The sequence below is a fragment of the Canis lupus genome, chromosome 9 (genome assembly GCF_003254725.2).
Source record: "Canis lupus dingo isolate Sandy chromosome 9, ASM325472v2, whole genome shotgun sequence".
In the NCBI taxonomy this organism is placed as follows: domain Eukaryota; kingdom Metazoa; phylum Chordata; class Mammalia; order Carnivora; family Canidae; genus Canis; species Canis lupus.
Window position 1 is genome coordinate 37,567,259 of NC_064251.1, and position 25,898 is coordinate 37,593,156.

General features: G+C 50.6%; 4 protein-coding genes across 10 annotated transcripts in view; 2 read left to right on the forward strand and 2 right to left on the reverse strand.

Annotated features, from left to right (window-relative positions):
* Window positions 1–729: 729 nt before the first annotated feature.
* On the reverse strand, window positions 730–2,876 carry LOC112655638 (proteasome assembly chaperone 4-like). The gene is made up of 2 exons (XM_049113788.1): window positions 2,756–2,876; window positions 730–1,136 (listed from the first exon to the last, which is right to left on the reverse strand). The coding sequence occupies exons 1-2, from the start codon at window positions 2,874–2,876 to the stop codon at window positions 730–732; spliced, it is 528 nt and encodes a 175-aa protein (XP_048969745.1).
* On the forward strand, window positions 2,825–8,467 carry ZNHIT3 (zinc finger HIT-type containing 3). Its single transcript, XM_025439874.3, has 5 exons — window positions 2,825–2,960; window positions 3,098–3,129; window positions 5,414–5,500; window positions 6,497–6,580; window positions 7,981–8,467. The coding sequence occupies exons 1-5, from the start codon at window positions 2,875–2,877 to the stop codon at window positions 8,160–8,162; spliced, it is 471 nt and encodes a 156-aa protein (XP_025295659.1). The 5' UTR covers window positions 2,825–2,874; the 3' UTR covers window positions 8,163–8,467.
* PIGW (phosphatidylinositol glycan anchor biosynthesis class W) overlaps window positions 5,450–25,898 on the forward strand; it is a 43,973-nt gene continuing 23,524 nt past the window's right edge. Inside the window, exons 1-2 of the mRNA XM_035720957.2 lie at window positions 5,450–5,500; window positions 6,497–6,580. The gene's annotated coding sequence lies outside the window, so the exon portion shown is untranslated. The remainder of the gene's footprint in view (window positions 5,501–6,496; window positions 6,581–25,898) is intronic.
* The window catches only part of MYO19 (myosin XIX), a 45,469-nt gene continuing 27,872 nt past the window's right edge, over window positions 8,302–25,898 (reverse strand). For 3 of the 7 annotated variants that reach the window (XM_035720948.2, XM_035720952.2, XM_025439855.3), the window contains 17 exons: window positions 25,297–25,393; window positions 25,079–25,155; window positions 22,753–22,843; window positions 22,158–22,329; window positions 20,030–20,103; window positions 19,286–19,407; window positions 19,004–19,117; window positions 18,575–18,751; window positions 18,118–18,258; window positions 16,988–17,095; window positions 16,006–16,076; window positions 14,826–14,929; window positions 12,996–13,162; window positions 12,734–12,863; window positions 11,164–11,249; window positions 10,168–10,470; window positions 8,302–9,101 (listed from right to left, as the gene is read on the reverse strand). In XM_035720948.2, coding sequence (XP_035576841.1) covers window positions 8,973–9,101; window positions 10,168–10,470; window positions 11,164–11,249; window positions 12,734–12,863; window positions 12,996–13,162; window positions 14,826–14,929; window positions 16,006–16,076; window positions 16,988–17,095; window positions 18,118–18,258; window positions 18,575–18,751; window positions 19,004–19,117; window positions 19,286–19,407; window positions 20,030–20,103; window positions 22,158–22,329; window positions 22,753–22,843; window positions 25,079–25,155; window positions 25,297–25,393 — 2,163 coding nt within the window. In that variant the 3' untranslated portion in view covers window positions 8,302–8,972. Of the gene's footprint in view, window positions 9,102–10,167; window positions 10,471–11,163; window positions 11,250–12,733; window positions 12,864–12,995; window positions 13,163–13,682; window positions 13,791–14,825; window positions 14,930–16,005; window positions 16,077–16,987; window positions 17,096–18,117; window positions 18,259–18,574; window positions 18,752–19,003; window positions 19,118–19,285; window positions 19,408–20,029; window positions 20,104–22,157; window positions 22,330–22,752; window positions 22,844–25,078; window positions 25,156–25,296; window positions 25,394–25,898 lie in introns of those variants that run through there. The other 4 variants (XM_035720954.2, XM_049114176.1, XM_035720956.2 and 1 more) reach the window with 3 other exon arrangements.

Genomic DNA, 25,898 nt, shown 5'->3' on the forward strand with positions numbered 1-25,898 from the left:
TCCTGGAGTCCCAGGATTGAGTCCCACATTGGGCTCCCTGCATGGAGCCTGCTTCTCCCTCTGCCTGTGTCTCTGCCTCTCTTTCTCTGTGTCTCTCATGAATAAATAAATAAAATCTTAAACAAAAAGAATACAGGGAATGCTGCTGATTTGGGGGTCATTGTGGACATGTCTTAGATTTCAGGCCAGTGCTTGTTTACATAAGGGCAGCTGCATGCTGGGCGGGTAGGGAATCCATGCCACTTCAGCACTAGGAACTGGACAGCATCCTCAGGACAGTTTGGCAAAGCCAAAGCAGGGATGGATAGTGGCTTACGCTCCCTGAGTGTGGACCATAGAGGCTGATGGCAGAACCCTTTTGGAGGGGCCTGAGCTTCAGGACCCCAGCCTTGAGGGACTTAGGGCCTGACATCTGCACATATAGGTTTGGGACCTGAGCTCCAGGAGTTACAGACTCTGGGTGTCAACGCTTTGTAGTGCTTCAAATTACAACATTTTTAAACAATTCAATCAAAAAAAAATTCAATCCATTTACTTACATGTATTTTCTTTTTTTAAGGTTTTATATTTTCATTCATGAGAGACACAGAGAGAGAGGCAGCGACATAGGCAGAAGGAGAAGCAGGCTCCTTACACGGAGCCTGATGTGGGACTTGATACCCAGACCTCAGGATCATGCATCCCTGTTTACAGGCATCCCTGTTTACTCACATGTATATTTTACATAAGTTAAAAATCCTCACTTCTGCCACTGTGCCAGAAGTTTTCCTGAAAAGCCTTCATTTCTTCCTTGATCCTGTTCTGTACCAGTAATGGAAAGTTACTGTCTGTATTTTGAAGGTTATAGCTGACAAACACCTGTTTGTTGGTCTTTCTGGCTAAGCGCTGGGCGAAGCCAATGGAGGTCATGTTAGAAGTGTCTCCAAGGAGGGAGGTAGACACGGGGATGGAATCGTAGCGGTTGCACATGGTCATTGTGAGGTTGCGCAGGTGCGGCGTGGCCCACACCCATAGGAAGAGTGAGTCCATCAGCTGCATGACATGGAAATGGATGATCTGCCCCCACAGTCTCCCACTGAAGTTGTGCAGAGAGACATCCCCACCTGCAGCGGCCCCTCCATGTGGCCCAGCGGCCACTGGCCCACAAGCACTGAGTCTCCAGCTCTGCTCAAATTACAAACATTTTTACACACAGTCTTCTGCTTCTCAACAGCTCAGGGAAGCAGGCGTGCACATCCACACCAGTAGGTGAGCTACCTCAGAGAAGGTAAAAGTCACATAGCCATGGAGGGGTTTGAGCCAAGACTCAAAACAGTTGCCTTGGGCATAGCAGATTTATCCACAAAAACAATTATACTCACGTGTGGGGATCCCTGGGTGGCGCAGTGGTTTGGCGCCTGCCTTTGGCCCAGGGCGCGATCCTGGAGACCCGGGATCGAATCCCACATTGGGCTCCCGGTGCATGGAGCCTGCTTCTCCCTCTGCCTATGTCTCTGCCTCTCTCTCTCTCTCTCTCTGTGTGACTATCATAAATAAATAAAGAAAAAAAAATTATACTCATGTGGGGCCCTTATTGTAGTGGGATCCTGAGGGCTGATAGGCTCAACACAAAGGTGGAGGCACTTGGGAGTGAGAATGACTTATGACCCTAGGTGGGGCACTGGACATGTGGGATGGGAGCCCTGGTTAGGCTGGGCAGTGCTTACGGCTTCAAGGAGGCACAGGCTGCCAGTTAAACGTAATTGTTCCTAAAGCCTGAGGTGCCACTCAAGGCCCGTCACAGTTCATCCATCTGGACTCAGTAGGCCGGGATCCCCACCTCCAGGCCAGAGCTCACTCATCTGTCCCCTGACCAAGCTATCTCACCAAGGGCTGGGACTAGGGTGAGTCAAGTGAGGAGGCTAGGGTGCAAAATTTGAAGAGGCACTCTCAGGGCTGAGCAAGTGCAGGCTAGCATCGGTAGGACCTAAGACAGTCTGTCTCCCTTCCCCCTTTTGCCTTTAAGCTTTGGGCTCCTAGAGGACAGAGACTGTGCCTACTATTGCCTGGGTGTCCCCAGCCCAGCATCTGAGCAGGACAGTGCTGTCACTTGGAGTTCAATAAACATTTGTCAGTGGTTAAGCCTCATCTTTCTTTCCTGAGATAAAAGGGGCTTAAGTAGGGAAGAGCACGTGTATGTCACTCAATCTAACCGATTCTGGTTTGGCCAGGGTCTGGACTTCTCATCTGCTAGATATAAGTAAATGGAGTGTCGAGGGGGAAGAAAACCCAGTGCCCTGGCAAGATTCAGAAATTCCAAGTCAGAGGTAAAGGGCATTTAGTCCCATATTCTCTTTTTTTTCCAAATATTTTATTTATTTATTAATGAGAGAGAGGGAGAGAGGAAGAGAGAGAGAGAGAGAGAGAGAGGCAGAGACTCAGGCAGAGGGAGAAGCAGGCTCCATGCAGGGAGCCCGACGTGGGACTCGATCCCGGGACCCCAGGATCATGCCCTGAGCCAAAGGCAGACGCCCAAGCACTGAGCCACCCGGGCTGCCCTAGTCCCACATTCTTTTTACAGAACTGGAGAGTGACGATGACCTGGTCCAAGTCACAGAGTTCCCTAGGGGCAGGGACGGGGCTACATAACAAATTCTCCGGCGACAGCGTGATCTAATCGGGGACGCCAGAGCCGCTACTGGATGCGCATCGAGTGCATCGACTTTCTACTCCTCAGGACTGGAGCAAGGAGCAGGATCGATCCACTGCTTCTGACTGCCAGGGAGCGCCGCGCGCCGATTGGCTCCGGTTAAGGAAACGGGGAAAGCACGCGAGCGGCGTGGGACCTGCGGCCGGAGCCTGGCACGTCCCGTGGGAGCGAGGCCGCCAGCGACCATGGCGTCGCTCAATTGCAGCGCCGTCGTCTGCGTGATTTGCTTGGAGAAACCCAAATACCGCTGCCCCGCCTGCCGCGTGCCTTAGTGAGCGAGGGGGTCGTGGGGAGGAGGGCCGGGCGGGGCGGCGGGGGGCCGGCGGGGGCCGGGCGGGGCGGCGGGGGCCCCGGGAGAGCCCGCGAGGCCTTTCGGGTTGACGCGGCCCGTGGCCTCTGTTGTTACAGCTGCTCGGTGACCTGCTTCCGGAAACACAAAGGTAAGAGGCCCTCCTCCCCCTCCTCCTCCCCCTCCCCTCCCCCGGGCAGGCCCCGCGTCCCGCCGCACTCCCTCCTGACCTTGCCTCGCTCTCTCCCGTCGGAGCTCCCGGGGGACCTCTGTGAATGCCTTCCCGGATTTTGAAAAGTCAAGGATTTCTCTACCTTTCGTCGTTCAGACCGGTCCCCCCCCGCCTTTAAAAATGGGGGACAGCGGGCAGCGCCGGTGGCTCAGTGGTTTAGCGCCCCCTGCAGCCCGGGGTGTGATCCTGGAGACTCGGAATCGAGTCCCACGTCGGGCTCCCTGCCTGGAGCCTGCTTCTCCCTCTGCCTGTGTCTCTGCCTCTCTCTCTCTCTCTGTCTTTCATGAATAAATAAATAAATCTTTTTGGAAAAAAAAATTGGGGGACAGCTTTGGCCATCAAAGTCTGCCCTAGCAGTTTCTTCATCTTAGTATTCTGGCGCTGAAGCTGTGCTGGCTGAAGTTAACAACATTTTCTTTCCTTTATTTATCTTCTTTCAAGATTTTTGTTTACTCATGAGAGACACAGAGGCAGAGGGAGAAGCAGGCTCCCTGTGGGGAACCTACTGTGGGACTCGATCCCAGGATCCCTGGATCACGACTTGAGCCCAAGGCAGTTGCTCAACTACTGAGCCACCCAGGTGCCCCCATTTTCTTTCCTTTAAGTATCTTGTTAGAAACGAGGTAGGGGATCCCTGGGTGGCGCAGGCCAAAGCCCTGCCTTTGGCCCAGGGCGCAGTCCTGGAGTCCCGGGATGGAGGCCCACGTCAGGCTCCCGGCATGGAGCCTGCTTCTCCCTCTGCCTGTGTCTCTGCCTCTTTCTCTCTCTCTCTCTCTGTGTCTATCATTAAATAAATAAATAAATCTTTAAAAAAAAAGAAGGAAGGAAGGAAGGAAAGGAGGGAAGGAGGTAGTGATTAGTGTTGCTACATCTACATATTAACGGCCAATCCTGGGCGTCTCCTCAGTCCTCAGGGACTCTTGCCCAGGAACTCATGCTGGGTTGACTCTTTGGTTAAAGTTGCTTATTGATTTTATGTATCTAGTGTCATCCTCTGCAGTGTCTGACTTAGAGGTATGTTTCAAGCTGCATTGCTCCCTTGGCTCTTTTTTTATCCTAATATCTCTGGACCATTTCAAAGGAAACTTTTCAGTTCAAGATAGGAAAGAAGTAGTACTGTTTTGGCTGGAAATAGGGTTGGGAAGCCTGGGTTGGTTAGCTTTGCTCTGGCTGTGCAGCCTTGGGTGGCATCTCTGTGAACCCCGTAGGGCATTTCGAGGTAATCTGGAGCTCTTAATTGTGTGGCCCTGCTGCTGCCAGGGTTTCTCCTGAAATACACATTTGAGTAACTCACCTCCAGCCTCTGTAGCAGTCAGTGGTGTAGCAGTCAGTGGTTCTTAGCGGTGTTGCTCTCCCGAGGGAGACACATTGTGACAATGTTTCTGTTGTCACAGCTGAAGGGGGGTTGGGGGCACTTCTGGTAATTGGTATTGATGCAGATAAATATCTGTGGCATGTGAGACTATGTCACACCATTAAAGATCTTTCTACCCTGAAAACTACCTGTGCCTTTGATGAGAGACACTGGTTTGGGGAGGAAAGGCCAAAATGTGGTATTCTTCTCCTTTCTCCACTTGAGCCCCAGCCACCCGCGGGGCCTGCCTTGTCCATCAGCTGGGAGTTGTTCGTCACCTTGTCCTTGCACCGTGATCCTAGTCTTCCAGGGGTCTGACCTTTCAGCTGTAGACCTTTCTCCCAGGAATGCTTTTTCCACCTGGCAGCGCTTCCCCTTTGTCTCCCAGTCCTTTCAGGTGATGTAGATCAGACTCCGCTTACTCATGTCTAGCTGTCATCCCTAAGGCTCAACCCCTTGGAGCGGGCCTCATGACTTTCATCATTGTAATCCCAGTGGCATGTGGTACATGCAGATTTGGCATCTGAAACTGCTGAGAAAATAGTTTGCTAATTGAAGTCAGTGTGCCACTTAACCTTGGTGAGAGCCCTATGGTTAGGCGGGATAAGGAGGGTGAGGACAGCCCTTCAGGGTGCATGAGGCCTGCTTCCTCCGTCCTCTGCTCATGGTTACTCATTTTCTGGATGCTGCCCTTTGATTGGATTCCTCGCTTCCTTTGTATCCATCCCTGTCCCTACTCACATCCCTTACCCTATACATGTTTCCCACCTAGATGCTGGCTTGGTGGGGAAGTGCGGCCTTGTCACTAAAGCAGAAGTGACACGTGCATCTGATTTGTGTCTCTTTCAGAGCAATGCAACCCTGAAACTCGTCCTACTGAGAAAAAGATAAGGTCAGCTGTTACAGCAAAAACTATAAAGCCTACAGAAAACAAAGGTGGGTTGGTTGACTTCAAAGAAACCAACCTAGGAAAGGGTTTTAAATAGAAAAGGCTGAAAGGAGATGTGGACTGGGACTGGGAGTCAGGAACGATGCTTCATTAAGGAGCAAGAGCTTCCTTATTAGCGCAGAGCACCAAGAGTGGAGGCACCTGTTGTGTATTTTAGAGCAGCCTCAGGGCATTGTTAAGGACAAGAAATAAGAGGGCGAGAAGGCGGGTCGCTGTGGTGTGGGGGTGAGGGGTGGACTCTGCTGGCAGGAGACTTCTCCCCAGTCATGGCTTCGGGTCTTCCTCCCTCCCCAGGCCTGGCTGGAGCTGTCTGTTTACCGGAGCTAGGCTCAGGCGGGATGCGGGATGCTGCCTTTGGCCCCGGTCACCTTCTGGCTGCTGGGCACTCCTCACAGCTTACTGTGGGAGTGGGCTGTCATCCCATCCATCTCTCCAGACTTCAGTATCTCCATGTACCATGCCAGGCTCTGAAAGCAGCCCCTCCTGGGTGCCAATAACCTATTTCTGCCCTTTGAGAAAGTTCCTTGTTGGGTTCAGGCTGTGTCAGAAATTTCTGGCCATGCTGAAAGCACAAAGTGTTCATTTTAGCAGGTTTTTACAGAGCACCTAGTTTTTCAGCCCCTGACAGGGTTGGAGCTATAGTGAGCTGGAGAGATTAGGAATTGGAAAATCAGTGCTCACTTCGGCAGCACATATACTAAAATAGGAATTGGAAAATCAGGCTCCTGGCTCGAAGAGCACAGAGAAAACACGTAGAGTAAGCATTTATTAAACTCCCCAGTTCTTTGCTTCACCTTCCTTCCCAAAAAGAGGAATGTTGGTATAGTCATAAATCCTAGAAAAGATCACTTTGTTTTGTCAATACCTGCTTACCCCTACTACTGTCACTGGTGTGCACATTTTTAATCTGTTGGAGTAGTTGTTAGACTCTGGCATTTAGGTTTTGTTTCTAATCATAATTACTTGTGTTCTGTATTCCTCAGATGATGATGAGGAGTCTGTAGCTGATTTTCTCAATAGCGATGAGGAAGAGGACAGAGTTTCTTTACAGAATTTAAAGAATTTAGGTAAGTCTGTGCTGTGCTTCTTTATCAACCACTGATACATTTAATCCAATGTATAGAAAGTGATTTTTTTTTAAGTTATTAAATACAGGTGACCCAATAGTGCAGGGGTAGGGCTCCTGCCCAACCACCCTGCAGTTGAAAATGTGTGTGTATAACTTTTGACTCTCCAAAACAACTACTAATAGCCTCCTGTTGACTGGAAACCTTACTGATAGCACAGTTGATTAACATGTGTTCTGTATGTTTTATGTATTATATGCTGCATTTTTACAATAAAGTGAATGAAAGCAAAGAAAATGTTAAAATCACGAGGAGGAGAAAATACATTTATAGCACTGTATTTGTGGGGAAGAAACCTTGTATATAAGTGGGCCCGTGCAGCTCAAACCTGTGTTAAGGGTCCCCTGTCCTTGAGGATGGCATGCAGAGTCCTTTAGCCACACAATTCTGTAAACACTCAGGGCTTCCACACCTCCCAGCCTCCCTACAATTCCCTTGGCCTGGAATCCTACTGGTTTGGTGGGTTGGCAAAATTCTCCCTCAAGGCTTGGTTCAGGTTACCCTTCCTCAGCTAAACTTTTTTTGACCTTTTGTCTTTCTCAGAAGTAAGCACTTTTCACCTTCCCATAGGGCCTTGAAATATACCCGTCGTATTTTATGTTAATCTCTCTCCCCCACCAGTCTATAGGGCAGGGGCTGGCATTTATTCCCACCTACCCTGGGCTCAGTGTGCGGTCTGGCCATCACAACAGATGGTAATCCCTGGATTTGGGTTTTTAGAGGGACTGGGGTGTTAATAATGTCCAGTGTTGTTGTAGGCCTGTGCGGTCAGTCCTGTGGCAGCTCTATGATGTGTGATTAACAAGTCAGTGCAGTTCCTGAACATGGGAGGTTTCATTGTTTCCGTCTCATCATCAGGCCCACCCTGCTGTGCACCCAGTCCCACAGCAGTGATAAGCCTGAGGGCAGGTGTGAAGTTTTGTAAACTATAAAGCACCATGCAGACGTCAGTATCTGTTCTGAGGCTGCTGTGCAAGGGCCATGTGCTGGCGTCAGCAGCATCCAGAGTATTTGGTAGAAGTCCTCACCAGTGAGACCCTTCAGGCCTAAGAACAGAGCATGCCAGCAACTTGCTGCTGTCCTCTGTATTGGTGCTGAGGTTTTGTCCTAGTTGAAATGGCATAAAGTTAAATTATTTACAGAGATCCCAAGAATAAGAACCTGTGATGGCATTTAACTTGGAGATCATCTGATATGCTGACCTCATCCTGTTTATGTGGAGCATTGGTTCCGTTCTTGGGAAGCAGCACCCTTGATATGTACTACACTGGACACATTTAGCTTTTAGCTATCACCTGTTTCCACTTGAACTCACTCTGGCTTGCTTCTTCATTTTTAAGGGGAGTCTGCAGCATTAAGAAGCCTGCTGCTCAACCCACACCTTAGACAGCTGATGGTCAGCCTCGATCAGGGCGACAACAAGGCGAAGCTCATGCGAGCCTGCATGCAGGAGCCCTTGTTTGTGGAGTTTGCAGACTGTTGTTTACGGATTGTGGAACCATCCCAGGATGAGGATTCCTAAGATGGACTATTGTCCTGCTCACTCGAACACGTGTGCGTGACTCTAAGAACCTGCCTCCTCCCCCCAGAAGAGCTAGCGTGGGGCCCTCAGCAAGGGTGTGCCGCACAAAGGGTGTGTGTTTCAGGCAAGATGAGGATACTCGAGGTGGTAAACCCTTTATTGGAGAGAGAACTTAACATTCAGATAGTTGTCTTTAAATGTTTTAATTTTGGTGCAGTTTAGACATCACACATAATTTGTCAAGTTTCATACTCATCTGAGTTAAAACTTGCTTAATGTCGCTAAATAAAATCAAGATACAGTGATTTGATGGTAAATTGCTTTGTTCATCCTTAATTCATAATTGCTTGAAATTACATTAAATAAATCAATGTATTAAATAGTAGGGTTTTGTTCCTGTAAATATCCCAGTTGAAATTTTAGAGCTAATTTCAAGCCGACGTCTGTTCTGTTTGTAGGGAATCAGGGGAGCCCCACTATAGTGACAGACTCCACTGCCAAGTTGGATCTATGAGGGTAGTAAAATGTGGGAAGTAGTGCTCTGTGGCCCTGAGGTTTCTTAGCCCTGATTTGGTAACCAGCCCCTGACCCCTGTGAGGGCTCGGAGATGTCAATGGGAGCCCCAGGTCCCTTGTGTAGGGCTGTGGCAGCCTTTACTCGCTCTCAGGTGCTTGGAGTTGCTGTGGGAGTAGTTTGGCAGCTTTGTGTGGATTAAATGTCTTTGGCAAGGCAGCTGGCAGGAAAAGGCCTCGTAGACAAAAAGGCACCAAAGGATTGCCCAGCCAGGTGAGGCTGAGAGGTGAGAAGACATCACACGTGGCCCAGGCTGTGTCTTTCCAGCAGAATCTGATTAAAGCCAGTAACACTATAGGGTGACGGTTCAGGGCAGATGTCAGCATATGGCAGTGGAGACTTTCTGCAGTGGAACTTGACTGAGCCCTAGGGAGAGATAAGATAAGAGCTTAACTCCAGCTCCCAGGAGTGCCAGCCTCCAGGTGCCTCAAAGAGCAAATGCTAGAAATGCAGAGGTGTGGACAAGTACTGGTATGAGAGTCACAGCAAGAGCAGGATTGAGTTAATGCTTTTTTCTCATTCTAAACCAGTGGCAAAGTCCAAAGCAGTATTAAAATATAAAATTTCACATCCATTCGGCGTGATGGGTGAAGGAGCTCTCCCCTAAGAGTATTACCTGTCACAGTGTTAAGACTGCTTAAAACTGGAAGAGCAAACAGTTACACTTCTGTTTATACTCTGGCTAGCCTGTTTGTTGTCATAGGAGACTTTATCCAGATTACATCCTTTCTTTTGGTATGGAAACCCACTGTTTCCTTCCTTTTGACTTGTGTCCCTTAATCCTTGCTGTGACCCCATGTAAGAGGTTGAGCATGAGCCCATAATATAAAAAGAGTTCTGGGACCACCGACTTACCTGCTTGTCATTTGTGCAGCTGGAACAGGAGATAAACCAAGTAATAATTGGAGGAAAATATGCTAAATTCAGTGCTATTTGAGAGTATAAGCTGTCATCACAACCTAAATTTTTATTATTTTTATTTTTTTAAAGATTTATTTATTCATTCATTCAGAGAGAGCGAAGAGAGAGGCAGAGAGGCAGAGGGAGAAGCAGGCTCCATGCAGGAAGCCCGACGTGAGACTCGATCCCGGGTCTCCAGGACCACACCCCGGGCTGCAGGCAGCGCTAAACCACTACGCCACCGGGGCTGCCCACAACCTAAACTTTTAAAAAGTGAGACTAGTTATGGAGATTCAGAGGAGATGCCAGAAAAGTCAGAGGCAGTTTTTAAAAAGTGAAAGGGCTCTAGAAAATTCCTAGTTGTAGTGATGGAAACAACCCAGACTCGCAGCCAGCTGGGAAACAGAGAGTTCTGTCCGAGCAGGGGCAGAGCAGGGGCAGGACAGCCCTTTTCCCAGCCTCTTGCCTTCTACGGGGACATGAGGGGCTTAGAGCCATCTTGGGCAGGATGGCCATCCTGTCCACAGCTTACCTGAGGCAGTGCTCGGATGGATGTGATGCCAGCTTGTTCCTGTGCTGTCTGGACCTTGTAGCTGCTGTGGCTCCCCGTGGGTAGCTGGAGGCAGGCCCAGACCACCAGCTTCCTCCGAAAGCCCTGGACACCCACCGATGCATTGGCAAGGACCAGTCCCAGGGGCCAGAGGCGGATTATTGCTGCCAGGAGGCTGCTCTGTGTCTGTGGCAGCAGGCAGGAGCCTGTGGAAAGGGGAACTGGAGACACGTGTTTTTCCTCCACACCATCCAGTTCTTTAGAAGCAAGGAAGGCCATTCCAATCTTTAAAAAAAAAAAAAAAAAAAAAATGCTACTTTATATTTCTCAATTTATTAGCTCTTAATGGAAACCAAAACTATCTTTAATGATACAGCTTAATGAGGTTAACTGAAGGGCACCTGACTGTTGAACAGCTGGATGCCTTCAACTAGATTGGCACCATGTGGCTGAACTTTTTACCCAAGGCAACTGTACTTAGTCCTGATGTATGCCACTTTAAAGATAGCCTTTTTATATGATAGCCTTATTGAAATCTAATTGATCTATCATAAAATTCACCCCTTTAAATAATTTCATGGTTTTTATTTTTTTATTTACTTTTATTTTTGTATATTTTATTTGTTTATTCATATGAGAGAGAGAGAGAGAGATGCAGAGACACAGGCAGAGGGAGAAGCAGACTCCACAGAGGGAGCCCGATGTGGGACTCGATCCCGGGTCTCCAGGATCACACCCTGGGCCGCAGGCGGCGCTAAACTGCTGTGCGACTGGGGCTGCCCAATTTCATGGTTTGTACTATACTCCTGGAGTTGTTTACACCACCCTTTGTATGTCTCAGCCACCCTGCGAGACAGGTGGTATTTCCTGCACGAGGATCAGGCCATCCAGTGTGCAGTGGCAGGGCCAGCATTCCAACCCAGGGCCATCTGGTACCAAGCTGTCCATCCATCCTGACTACTTGAGTCACATACTCACTCTCCATCTCTTCCATGCACGCTTGATGACTGTGGCAGCTGTGTGCAGTCTCTGGACGTGTTTCCGAGTTAACCAGGAACGGATGGCTAAGGGATTTGCCCAGAAACAAAAGAAGTCATTAGACAATAGTTCATTAGAACTATTGTTAACTTGGTGCTGAAGAAGTTTGGAATAGGTGCCTTTTCCATGAATGCTACCCTGTGCCACTACATAAGATAGGGAACTAAAGTCAGTTCTGAAGGAACCCTGGCTCTGAAAGATCTCTCTCTCAGACCATTAGGCTGGGAGAGACCTCGCATGACAGGGGCAGTGGGGAGCACACTCACCTCCTGCGTTAGGGTCTGTCTGGGGCAATGCCCAGGGAACAGAAGGGTTCTCTTTTCTGGGAAATCTTCAGTTGAATTTGCTTACTGGCTTTATGAATTCACAAACCGTGACCCCACTGTGCACCCACGTGTTGGTAAATGGGAGAACTACTGGATGGTAGACTGATCATGTGGCAGTTTTCATTTCCTTCTCTTGCAATTTCAGCATTTTCTGGTTCTTTTTGTTACAACTGCATTCAGAAAAGGGGCTATTCCATTCAATATTAACACATTTGGATTCTAGAAAACTAAAAAGTTTAAAGACAGATCCAAATCCTGTTATTTCACCAACGCTTACAGTTTTTTTTTTTTTTTAAGGATTTTATTTATTTATTCATGAGAGACACAGGCAGAGACACAGGCAGAGGGGGAGAAGCAGGCTCCATGCAGGGTGCCCGACGTGGGACTCGGTCCCTGGACTCTGGGATCACACTCTGAGCCAAAGGCAGACACTCAACCGCTGAGCCACCTTGGTGTCCCACCAACCCTCACTGTTCTATAATGCTTCCTTATATGATTTTTTATGTCTATACACACAGAAACACATTTAAGGAAGGTAACATCACCCCTGATGTGCAGTTTGGCATCCTGGTTTGAATATCATATTGGAAGTGGTTTTCCATTAAATTTAAAACACTCTTCAGAACAACTTCCTAGCTGCATCATAAGGATAGTCCATAATATAGCCGTGGCTTTACCACTGTCAGATATGTGGATTGTTTCTCGTATTTTTTTCAAAATATGATTACCATGAACATGGTTCCTATATCTTTTCCTTTGATGAATCAAATCTTGTTAATTTTTGCCTTCTCAAACTCATTACGAGCCCTGGACGCAATAGGTAATGATTTGTCATAGAAAAAAAGGAAGATGGCAAAAACTGCTCTCTAGGTCTGGGAATTCAAGGCAAATTTTTAGCCTCTGCTACCTACAGAGCACCCTTATTTGTGGTGTGACCTAGTTTCCACTGAATTGGAGAGACACTCTGGGTGAGGTATATCAGAATTTGAATCCCAATGCACCATAAGGTCGTGCTGTCAATGTCTTGAGGCTGGGACACACCCTTGGCATATGGGGTCTCAAAGAGCACCATTTCAAAGGAAATCTGTATCATGTGGGGTCTGCGGCAGCTGACAGTGGCTACACGCAGGCCTGTCTGCTGGCCTGGAACTGTGGCTGTGTGCCCAGGGCCCTGCCCCTCCTACCTGCCTGGATGAGCACAGCGGCCTGCCTCTGCCTCTCCTGCTTGCGGTGCCAGTGTTGCCTCCAGCCACGTTGGATGCAGCGGGCACATTGTTCCAGCACCTGGGCACGTCCATGTTCCAGAAGCTCCAGCTGGAAGGAGGAGTATCCACTGAGGTCCTTGGCCTCTCTTCCCACTGCCCTGAAGTGGTCCTATACTACGTCCTGCTGAGGAGCACGAGGCCGGCTTGTGTGAATTCCCCTCCTTAGCACAAACCAGCTTACCATGGAGTCAGTCATGAACACCTTGGTTCTGCCACAACAAACTGGGGCTGGTGTGGCCTCAGCTGGGTCACCAAGTGTGGCTGCAGCCTGAGACAGAGCTGGTAGAGTGTGGAGGATGTCCTGGAGGAGAGGTTGCAGTGTGGCCGCCTCCGTGCACGGAGACCCTTCTGTAGGATGGGAGACAGAGGTCCCATCAGCTCTTGGTCATCTGCACACTTCTACAGACTTAAGAAATTGGTTCTGGTCTCCCCAATACTCCACAGGCTTCTTTGCTGCTGTTCTTGCCTCTAACCACTTCTTCATCCTTTTTTGGGGAAGCCATAGGTGACCCCTCTGTTGTTCCTCAGGCCTTGGCTATTCTGAGGAACACTGGAATCCCCACTTGTGACTGTGCCCTGGGCTAGCCTGCAGCCTCCATTCCCATGGGTCCCCTGGGCAAGCTGGCAAAGGGCACTTGGTGGCAGGACTCCAATCTGGAAACCCAGGCTACTCAGCCAGCCTTTGTTCCAAGGCCCCAACATGCTGAGGGCCAAGCAGGGCAGCTGGGCCATTCCCTTTCCCCATGACCCCTTAACTCCCTGCCATGTAGGAGAAAAGGGAGAACAAATCCCAGTCCCAGGGAGGCCCAGCAGATCCCCTTGCTTGACCTCCCGCGGCATGCAGGACTGGCTCCTGTAGAGGATTTACCTGAGGGCTCTGACCACCTTTTGTTGCCCAGTGCCTCTCTGGGGACAGAGGCTGCCAAAGAAGACGCCGTAGACGAGAAACCGCAAAATCAACCAGGGGCGAAGGGGGCTTTGGGGACAAGACAGTGCAGTAGAACAGATCAGAAGAGAAGGGGAGGAAAGAGGTGGGAGAAAGAATGAAAGTGACAAAACCGTGCCTGAGAGAGGAGGGGAAGCAGAACTGTCCCAGGTCTGACAGGCTCCAGGGTAAGGTTGTGTGTGTGGGAGCACCTACTGCTGGGGTGGGATCCTGCTGAGCAGAGGCCTCACACCCAGTCCTTGGCCTCTTCCTCCACCTGTGCGGAGGGGGAGGGGTCTTATCCTACCAGCTGACAACCTCCAAACTGGGGCCACATGCCAGACCTTTCCCTTGACTAGAGTTTGCCGAGTGTCTTGAAGACCTCTCCATCAGATGACTCCAGGGACCTGGATTTCAAGTCAGCAACCTTCCCCAAACCCCTCTTCCCCATAGGCCAGGCACAGTCTGGCCAGTTTCTTCCCAACACTGCCCACTATAGCCACATCTCTAGCTTCTCTGGACTCTGGCCAACATAACAGCCTCACTCCCATGGTCTGCTATGGGGGCCCCACAGTGGTCTCCAGAAAGCACAAGGCTAACATCACTCCCTTCCTCCTCTGAGATGCCTCCATCTGTTCAGAGAATTCCCTTCTCTGATATGGCCTGCCTGTCACCCCAGGCTCACCTCCAACTGTTCTCTGCCCTTATGGGCAGGCAAAATTGGCCTGGAGTGCCTCACACACAGTGTTGTTTCCTGCCTGCAGGCCTCTGTTCAATTACCTGTCTTGTGGAATGCCCTTCACCTGGTCAATATCATCTGTCCTCAGACACCACTTCCTCTAGGAAGCCTTCCCTGATTCACACCTCCCCAGCACTCCCCACAGCATTCTGTTCCTACCTCTGCCTTTCTACTTTCCCCACTGTTTGTCTTCTTTTAGTCTGTTTCCTCCACTGAACCAAGAACCATGAGGCTAGGGCCATGTTTTACTCTGCTCTGAATGCCCTGCTCCTAGCTCTGAGATGGCCCAGGACAGGTGCTCAGTTAACTGTGCTTGAACAAATGAGTATCAAATGGGCCCCACTCACCTGAGTGCCGTTCATCAGGAGATGGGCTGTGGGGGCCAGAGGATGTGCGAGCACGGAGCCTTCTCAGTAATTCATATCGTTCCACGAAGTTATGATGAGAGATTCTGAAAGCCAAAGGAGGTAGAAGACAATGAAGGGACTTCATCTATGGGCCTGACACAGCGCTTGGGGCCACAGGGAGTTCCTCTATTTAATCTACTCAGCAGCCAAGTGAGGCGCTGCCCTGTGTGCACTGAATGGATGAAGTGGTGGTTCTGGAGGGATTACTACAATCACTCACGGGAAGCCAGTAGAGACCATTTAAAACTGGGTTTGCTCTTCCTGCAGCCATGGGCTACCCAAACAAAGGGCTTGCCCTTTTCCTAGGGGATTTGCGGGTTGCTTCCAAAGGGGCTTGCAGGCTTCTCCCCATCTGGATGGCTCCTGCTGCATACAATCAGCCACATCTCTGGTTTCTCTGACACCACAGCCTCCCTTGCTTCCTCCTGTGCGGCCCCCCTCCCCCAGGTCTCTAAACTCCAGTTACTTTAGCATCTTAGTTCCTAAGTTGGGAGCTGTGTGCTTGCTGTTTCTTCCCCCAAACCTTCCCTTCCCAGAGACCTGAGCTGCTTAAAGGGGCCCCTCCCTGACCAGCCCAAAGATCCTCTTCCCCCATTAGTCTATGGAGCAGTGTTTTTTTGTTTCTTTTGTAGCACTGTATAACTTTATACTTCTTTTTTTTTTAAATTTTTTTATTTATGATAGTCACACACAGAGAGAGAGAGAGAGAGAGGCAGAGACACAGGCAGAGGGAGAAGCAGGCTCCATGCACCAGGAGCCCGACGTGGGACTCGATCCCGGGTCTCCAGGATCGCGCCCTGCGCCAAAGGCAGGCGCCAAACCGCTGCGCCACCCAGGGATCCCTAACTTTATACTTCTTATACTTGTTCCCATAGGAACATATGCTCCAAGAGGCAGAGGCTCACCTTCCTTATTCACTGAGGCTAGAAGCAGTGCCCGGTACAAAACAGTACATGAAAGAGAATGGATAAATGAACAAGTGAAGCCTCTCGAGTTCCAGGTTGACCTCTGTGGACCTGCCTCTTTCTCTTCACCTCCACTTCCTGCTCTGGGCTGGGCAGTTCTCATCACACCTGAATCCCAGGACTGGCCCTGACCCATGTAGGCTCAGCCCACTCACCGGATAGGGAAGCCAGCAGCACTGATGTGGATGGTCTCCACGAGGCCACACGCCTCCAGCTGGCTCAGGACCTGCAAGTGTGGGAGACAGGGTAGGCACCTGCGGCATGGGGCCAGCAGGCCAGATATACCACTCCTTCTGCCCTTTCTGAGGCCATACTGTGGCCCTGGTCAGTATGAACCTGCAGGCTGTCCAGAGGCTTGGCTAATGGGGATATACCCTTTGGGACCTCAAGAACATCTCCCTTCTAGAAAGGGTTCTGGTGGCCCTAGGTTCCTTTTTCTGATGCCTGGCTTCTGATACAGCTGAGACAAGTGCTGGTCCTGCTTTTATCTCACCACTCCCAGTAGTGCAGAGGCTCTGCCTCACCATGCAGCCCAACCCAATTTGTTTTTTATTTATTTTCTGTGGACAACAGAGTAAATCATAGCTGAGAGGGTGAAGAGGTTATATTGTAAAGATTCTTCAGGACCTGAGTGGAGAGATCCTGGCCATAAACCCTTAGGCCAGGGGATACTCTCCAAGCATTGGGCAACACTCATACCTCATTCACATCTCAGAGCCCAGTACCCAAAGGGCAGCTGCTGGCCACTGGCTGCTTTTGTGCAAATTAGAAAAAACTCTACCTCTGGTCAGAAATGGCTGCACTGTGTACAAACTGTAAGGCGATACAGGCTTTCAGCTAATCACAAAGGTCACCCATTCCTCGGGGCAGCTTTAGTCTCATCAGGGAACATGGTTTGGTGAATAGAGCGCAAGATGCAGTGGAGCCTTCTTGGATGGTTCACTGTGCCATGCACAGACCACAGACCATATCTGACTGTCCTACCAAAGCAGGGGACACAAGATGCCCTAATGCGAGACGCAACCCAGGAGACACGTTCTGGTCACTCCATATGAAGGATAATGTTCTATCTTTCACCCCTTCAGGGCCTTGGCCAGATGGAGCTCCCTGCAAAGCAGCTTTGGTCCAGTGAATTACCTGCTCCTGAAGAAAGATGTGCGCCTGGCCCTGGCTGTTGGGCTTGATACAGCGAATGTAGTGGGGTGTGGTGCTATGCAGAACCTGTAGAAGCTGCTCCAGGGAGGCCTGTTGTGGGGAGACGGGTCAGGCAGATTGGGGATGCCTGTGGGCATCAGCTGGGCCCCAGTTACTGACTGCATCAGACATCTGAGGCAGTCCTCACAGCCCTGAGATGGGGATCCTCCCAGGCTCTGGGATGGTTATGGGAGGTGCTCACTGAGTTTGAGCACCTCCTGGCCTGCCCTCCTACTGCTCCTCACCTCCACCTCCAGGGAGCTTCCTGACCTGTGATCCTACACCTGGTTGCTCTCTGCTCCCCTTCCCCCACTCTCACTGAAGCAATCTTCTTAGAGGAGAACAATCTCAGAAGCCACTGCCATTCATTCAGGCAACAGTTGTTCTCATTAAGACCACCCTATGTGCCAGGACAAGGACATGGTGAGTCTGCTGCTCCAAGCCCAGGGTCTGATGGGCCAGACATGGGGTTGGCCCCCTGAATGGTGTGTCTGAGGCTAGGCAGGAAAGTGCCCACAAAATCTAGGCTCCAACAAAAGTGCTTCCTCCAGGTGATGATTCGGCTGAGGTCTGAAGGAGGAGAAGGCATCAGCTAGGACAAGGGGTGTGGAGGGTGGGAGTGCGGGGGAGAGAGGCAGAGGCAGGGGAAGGGGCATCCCAGGAAGGTGGAGCAGAATGTGCAAGGGCTGAGATGGCAGAAAGCATAAGATGCTAAGGAGGTGACAAATCTGCTAGCCAAGGACAGCTTGAGCAGGAAGTTGTCGAACTGGGAATGGACCAGGACACAGAGGTTCACAGAACTACTGCTCTTCCGTGATCACACTATCAGCAGTGGGTGAGAGGCCCTCACTGTCTCCCCCTACCCAAACCCCTAGGCTTCCAATCATGTTAATTATCTGTCAGTCTCCTGTCTCAGTCTTCCATGTGAGACTATCAACCCCATGCAGACTGGGACCATGTCTACTTGACCTGTCAGTGTTCCCTGGCACAGTACTGATCCTGGGAGGTGCTCAGTAAATGTTTGAGATTGGTGAGTGAGCCAAGCATGTCATACCAGTGCCCCCCAGGCCCACCTTGAACTTGGACACGACGGTCAACACAGGGGCTCTGCTCTGGCCAGAGGGCTGCTCCTCGGGATCAGTAGGAAACAGCACCTTGAGCAGGGGGTCCCAGGATTGCTGGAGGAGCCTGTTCAGCTCAGGGGGGACAGGGTCCTATTGGACAAGGACAAGGGCTGCAGGTAAGGCCAGGTGGAGTGTTACCCAGGGCTGTCAGAAAGTCTGCCAGCCCTGCCCACCAGGCCTCCACAAGATGGCTTCTATGGCAGCCCAACTGTGACAGGAGTCATTTCTGAGCAGCTCATGCCTGATTAGCAGGCACCTCAGGCAGGTAGGCCCAAGAGGTGACTCTGGACTCTTGGAAGATGTTCAGGAGAGAGAGAATGCACGACTGGAAACTTCCATGTATGGGCAGCAATGAGTCAACACCTCATTCCATGCAGGCCCCTACAAACCATGGCCCAGCCCTCACCTTGTTCTTCTCTACCAGGCCTGCGGTGTGGTACTGCACCGGCCCTGCGTAATGTACCACAATGAAGCTGGGCTCCTGGCTTAGCTTGTTGTGGCCTAGGCAGGGGTTGCCTGCCAGGGCTCTCTCGATGCGTGTCTGGAGCTGGGTTGCACTGCTTGGCCGATTAAGGCGGCATTCCTGTGTGGGATGGGATGGAGTCAGCCACACAGTGAGACACGCTCACCACAACCCTCACAGTCCCCACACCCTGTAGTCCCCTCTGGCAGCAGAGCTGTCATACAGGCATCACAGTGACCCTAAGAGGAAAGGATCATAGGGATTAGCAAGCCCATTTGGCAGATGGAAAGACAGAGGCACAGAGGGCACAGTATAGCCTCCAAGGCCCCAGAAAGGCCCAACTCTGGTGCTCAGCATACTAGCTGACCCCACCTCATTTATAAGGGAGCAGATGCTTATGGGGCTCCCCTCGATGAGATCCAAGCAGGTCTGGTTGTCCTGGTAGTTGACAAATGACCACTCCAGGCCCTCAACTGTGTATTCCTCCTAGGGGACAAAAGTGGGGGTTGGGTAGCAGGAGAAGGCAACTGTGAACTGAGGCCCAGATGGCTCATCCATGGCTGGGCCTCAGTACCACAGCATATTCCAGAAAGACATCAAAGAAGGAACTAAAGGCTCCTGGTAAGGTCTGGGAAGGAGCATTCCACTTCTCACCTGTTGAGCCTTTAGGTAGTGAGCCACAAAGTGCTGCTGCAGCTTCTCGTTGGCATAGTTGATGCACAACTGTTCCAGGCTGTTGTTGGGAAAGGACTCAAATCCGTACACATCCAGCAGGCCTGAGAGGATGGGGGAGAGCCCATGGAACTATTGCAGGGGACTCCAGGAGCCCAGGGCGAAGCCTCACACTTAGCAGCCTGGAGATGAAGCTGAATGAGTGTGATCCCCAGCCCTGGGCACAGCATACACCCCGCCTTGGGGTGGGGCCCATCTCTACTTTGCAAAGAGCAGGAAGAAGAGCTGAATGAGGTTGAGGGGCAGCCTAGGGAACATTTTCTGTGTCCAATTCAGTTTGGAGGGCCTTGATCTTACCAGCCTAGCTGGTATCTAGCATTCCACTGTCCCTTGAGTCAACTTCACATCTCTGAGCTTTACTTCCTCCCCTACCTGACTATCCCACCCTAATTCCAATCATGTTAGCATGTTCTACCAGCCTATTTTGCCTATCCCCCTACTGCTCTTCTGAGGCTGGAGATGGGTGTCAGGAGAGAGGACGGGCCCTCACAGACAAGGCACCATCTGAGTTGGCCTGGACTCAGGCAGACCAAAAGCACCTGCCCAAACACTGGTAGATGAGGAGATGGGGGTGCAGAGAGGGGAAAAGAGCTGCCTGAAGTCACACAGTGGACTCCACTGTTCTTTTTCTGAAGGAGTGCTCCCCGAAAGGTGAGCCCCTGCTACCTATGAAAGTGGTCCAGGAGTCAGGGTCTGCACAGATGCTGCTATTGATCACGGATACCAGCCAGTCAAAAAGCCTGTTGGGGTGGGAATAGAGGGAGAGAGGACTCTGGTGAGAGGTCAGCTGAGCCTAAAGGGTGGCAAGATTGCTCCTCCAGCAAGGGTGCCACACTGAACAGCCTGTATCCCAAAGGGTCAAACCCTTTCCCATGGTTTCCCTGCCCATCCTGGCTTGCCCTATTACAAATGCAGACTATGGCTGTGCCTGTTTCTAGGTATACATAAACCTGACCTGTCTTTTCAGCAAGACAGAACACCGGACTAGACTGTGGGGCTAGATAGGGAGTAGGTCTCCAATTGGCTGGACACCCAGCTGGTGTCTTGACTAAAAGGGAAGGGGCTGATGAGCAGGTCTGAGCGGGGCCTGTAAAGAACCAAGTTCATTAGACTCCCCTGCAAAAGTAGACCTGTGGTACCTAGAGCTCAAGACCCTGCCACATCCCCCCACTCAGTCCCATACAAGTGGGCTCTGAGTCACCTGAGGGCAGGTGGCATCCTGTGCTCTGGGCCATCCCCACCCTTAGAAGATGAGGTCACTTTCCTGGGGACATATACAGTACATTAAGGAATCTTTTTTTTTTTTAATTTTATTTATTTATTCATGAGAGACAGAGAGAGAGAGGCAGAGGGAGAAGCAGGCTCCATGCAGGGAGCCCGATGTGGGACTCGATCCCAGGTCTCCAGGATCATGCCCTGGGCTGAAGGTGGCGCTAAACCGCTGAGCCACCTGGGCTGCCCTAAGGAATCTCTTATAGCTTTTTTTTTTTTTTTTTTTTTTTAATGATAGTCACAGAGAGAGAGAGAGAGAGAGAGAGACACAGGAAGAGGGAGAAGCAGGCTCCATGCACCGGGAGCCTGATGTGGGATTCGATCCCGGGTCTCCAGGATCACGCCCTGGGCCAAAGGCAGGCGCCAAACCGCTGCGCCACCCAGGGATCCCTCTTATAGCTTTTCTTAACGTGACTGTTCTGGAACTTACTGCAACCCAGTTGCTGGTTTCTGTTTTGCCACAGGGGCTTCAAGAACCCATGTGAGGTACTAAACACAAGTGATACAGTGACCCGATGTCTATCCCGTATGAAACGTTCTGCTTCACACAGGCTCACTCTGCCTGTGGTCGTCATATTTTATTTTATCTGCTTATTTTGCAGTGACTTGACACAAAGGCTTTAAAAGTCTTTGGCTTGAATTCAGGTTTGAGGCAATGGGAACGGAGTTTCTTGCTGAGCTGGGGCCAGTCTAAGCCCAGCTGCCCTGGGCCATTTTCATCTCAGTGATCTTATTCCCTCAGTAGTGCCTCTCAGGCTCTTGACTCTTCAAGCAATTCATGAAAGCAGGGGGACCCCCCTCCCCAGTGCCCAAATTCCCATAAGCACATGCACACACACATACATGTGTTCTGTCCCATAGTTTTGGAGGATTGTGAGCCACCTGACACCTTTAGTTGGTACCCTGAAGGTTCTCAGAACCCGTGGTGAGAAATCACCCCAAACCACATGGCCAGAGTATGGAGATGACCAAGTAACTGACCAGGAAAAACCCAGGACCCCCACCTTCACCATGTTCTGGGCTCCCACTTGCTGCACACTGTGTTGTCCAAGACTGTGGGCCAAGCTTCTAGTTCTATCAATTTCCCCAGGTAACATAAAGAGATGAAGTACAAAGACACATAGAGACAGAGAAGCCTATTCACCCACAGGTCTAAACCTGGAACTCTGAGGGCCTCAGATTACCTTTGGGGTCTGCTCTGCCAGTGGAGAGCTAGGCAGGCTTTTCTCACTCATTGCCAAGGGCAAGGCAGACTCCTATACTTTAATAATGAGCCAAATCTAGCCCAGAATGTGGCAACCTCCCCATGCAGTGTACTCTGGAATTAAGATCAGAGGCCTTGCTCAAGGAAAACCCAGGAGCTACTCCCTGCTATCCCCAAAGGTCTGGGAAGCAGGGAGAGAAATGCATCTGCTTTATCTCAAAGCCTTCACCATGAGCCTGGGCCTACTGCCTGATGCTATCTGGACCAACACCAGATGAGGGGAGAACCTGGAAGGGGGGCAGGGCCCAGAGTGCTCACCGTGCATAGACTAGTTTGGCCAGACAGTCCCTGCGTGTGTCACACTCAGCTCGGGAGCAGGGCTTCCGGAACACTTGCTGCTGTCTGCCCGCCCTGATGGTTCTAATCTGCAGTGTCTCTAGCAGTGGGTCTTCTGGAAGCTGCAGCAGTGAGGCTGATGTCCTGATAGAGCCTGAGAGGGACAAATCACCCTCCATCCAAAGAGCCCTCTTCACAAGACAATGTAAAGTCATCACTGGAACCATGACCTATCCAACAGGACTGAATAAACCTAGGTTCTGGTGCATGAGACTTGCCCAAGGTAGAGGCAGGACTTGAACCCAGGACTTCTACATACCAGTCCATACTGCTACATGTGGGACAAATAATTTTATAAACCTTCTTATTTTCAACTGCAAAACACAGATGCTGCTGTTTGCCTCACCAGAGATGGGGTGAGTAGTAACATCCATGGTTTCATCAAGGGCATTGCACTCCAAATTTCACCCTCTGGCCACCCAGACCCACCAATGTCGGCCTTTTTCCAGACGGGGTGTGCCCTGCTCCCTGGGTGTGTGATCAAAGCCTGAGACACAGGCCCCCACCCTATCCTCACACTTGGCATCACCCATCAGCTGGCAGGGCTGGGCTTCATCCTCAGAGTCAGCAAACCGGATGTTGCCGAGGTGCAGCAGTCCAGCCAGGACCTGAGCGGGCAGGAGAGGACAGACTCGATGTAAGCTGTTTCTTAAGGGCTGGAGCCTAGCCCGGGAAGGGCCCCTCTCTTGCTGAATATAATCACAGAATTATTATTATTAACAGAATAATAATAGAAGCTCCTAACCGATGCCCATTTACTACATCACTCTGCCAGGCACAATTCTAGACAAGTTACATGCATCACTTTGTTTAATCTTTTCAATAGTCAATGAGGAATGTGCTGTAATGATGCCTATGACAGAAGTGACAAAGGTGGTTAAATCATAAGCCTACAGGGGTCCTGGCTGGCTCAGTGAAGCATGTGACCCTCAATCTTGGGGTTATGAGTTCGAGCCCCACAGTGGGTAGAGATTACTTAAAAAATAAGTAAATAAATAAAATCTTTAAATCACAAGCCTATAGGCTACAGACTTGGTTAAAGACAAAAGCAGGGGGCAGCCCAGGTGGCTCAGTGATTTGGTGCTGCCTTCGGCCCAGGGCCTGATCCTGGAGACCTGGGATCGAGTCCCACGTCGGGCTCTCTGCGTGGAGCCTGCTTCGCCTTCTGCCTGTGTCTCTGCCTCTCTCTCTGTGTCTCATGAATAAATAAATAAAATCTTAAAAAAAAAAAAAAAAAAAAAAAAAGACAAAAGCAGGGTAAGAACCCAGGAAGTAGGGCAGCCTGGGTGGCTCAGCAGTTTAGTGCCACCTTCGGCCCGAGGCATGATCCTGGAGACCCAGGATCGGGTCCTACATCGAGCTCCTTGCATGGAGCCTTCTTCTCCCTCTGCCTGTGTCTCTGCCTCTCTCTGTGTGTCTCATGAATAAATAAATAAAATCTTAAAAAAAAAAAAAAAAGAAGAACCCAGGAAGTCTGATTTCAGATGCCTCCCAGGGCAGCCAGTGGGGCTCCTAAGTCACCCAATGACCGTCTCTGTACCTCCCCTTCTCTAGGAGCAGACTGAGAACACCACTCTTGTTACTACCTATGGGCCAGGATCACTTCTGTGTGGCCAGTGGGGGTTTGGCCCTGGCTCCCTCTGGCCTTTTCTCAGCACTGTTGGGCTTCTGACAGCTCAGCCTGGGGTAGGATCTGTGATTTTGGTCTCTGTACAGTGGTTCTCTGTCAGTCCACATTGTACAGTGGACTCTGCACTCACTGATCCACATGGTTGAGTCCCCTGGGGCTGTAAAGCAAGACTCATAGGTCCAGCAGCCTGGAAACCCTTAGACCCTTATCAGGAGAGCAGGGCCTCTCCTACCATTCCTGTCTGGTCCCAGGCAGGGTGTCTTTACATGCTATCAGCTTTGCCACAACTTACCTTGGCAGAAGACTGCTGTGCCTAATGGGTGGAGGGTCAGGATACTGCCAAACCAACACTGCTGTCCAGAACCCTAGTGTTGTCCACTTGCCCTGGGCTTGTCCCCATGCGCTATCCCTCTGACCAAGCTCTGACCTGATGGTGCTTCTACTGGACATGATCCCCTCCATGCCTGGGCAGCCCCCATCTAGAGGTAGAGGTCACTTTCCACAGCACAGCCATCTTCCTGCAGAGGCTTCCCTGTGTCTGCTGCCAGCCTATCCTCTATATCCCCTCCTGGTGCTCTGGTGGGTAAGGAGGTGATGGGGCAGGGAGGTAGTCAGCCCTGTCAGCAAAGACAGAAGGGAGAAGGGAGGCCACCAGTGGGATGAGAGGGGCCCAGCTCACCTGGGTCAGCATTCTACCCAAGAGGAGGGAAAAGTTCAAAGTCGGAATTACTACATTTGGTACAAACTGTCACTTAGTGATGTCTGACCTTGAGGAGGTCACTTTACCTCCTAGTTTTCTAAAGTATAAGAATGGGAAAAATCTCCATACATGCAGGACTATTGAAAAAACCAAATGGACTAAGAGGTATGAACATGATTTCAAAATCTGAATACACTAGACAAACCTGTGATAGCACTGCTTCTCTAGTCTGATCACTTCATTAATAACTGACTTGGGCACTTGCCCCCTGCCCCCCACACTGTGTGAGGTTTTGTACCACAGCACTGTATACTCAATCACTGTCCTTTATGCCCTGTCTGCCGTGATGCCCTGTCCAGGTTCAGAGGCACAGGGGGCAGTTGAATCCTTAGAGATTAGACATTGGGGATTAAAGTCCTAGATCTACAGAGTTCAGAAAAGGGAACTATGAAAGTGGCTGCCCATTTGTCACCTCTGCCAAATAAATAGAAGAGGTGTGTCTCTTCTTCTAACCTGAAAGATGTTGTTCTGAGTGGGGTTGTCGATGCCCAAATGAAGCATGGCCTCTCTGGTCACCTCGAAACAATCCTCTGAAAAGGAATCCAAGTCACAGCCCAGTGTCAGGACCAGAGGTCAGCAGGGGCATCGAGGGGTGATGAAGGCAGGCCCTGTGTAGAGGGTAAGTGGGTACTGATGGGCCAGCCCAGGGTGCTGGACAAGGCTCCCCCTACCTTCCAAGGTCCTCTCTGGGTTGGGCAGCCAAGAGAAGGCTGCTCCCTCGGGGAGGTGCCACTGGAGCCTCTCGTCCGTGCTGGCTCCTTTACAGATCTGTGGGGAGGGGTGGGCGGGTGGCTGAAGTGATGGTGTAAGGAAGCCCAGGCCTGCATAAGCCTGGGGTTGCCATGAGAGGAGAAATGCTTTGACTTCACAAGGCTGAGAGGTTCCTGAACAGAGCCCAGGGCAGGCCCAGGGACAAAAGCCACAGCAACGGTTCTGAATGTCTCCAACCTGATGCAAAAAAAACCTGTTGAGGAGGCCTGTGGTCTGATGAAGAAAGATGACTCCTGTTTGAGGAGCCCCCAGGTCCCATCTGAGAAGGGAGACATCCTATTTATGTATGACCCAAAGTCTGATGGGAAACACATCAGACACAGCTCTAGCAAAGCCCTCATTCTGTTTGAGATAGTTGCCATTCTAAGAGTCCTCAGTCTAATGAGGGTGACACAGTCCCAATCTCAAAGACTTTTTGGTCTGATAGTGAAAGCAAATGCATCTTCATGTCAAAACCATCCTGGGAGCCAAGGTCCAGCATGAGGCAGAAGTGTTGCATACA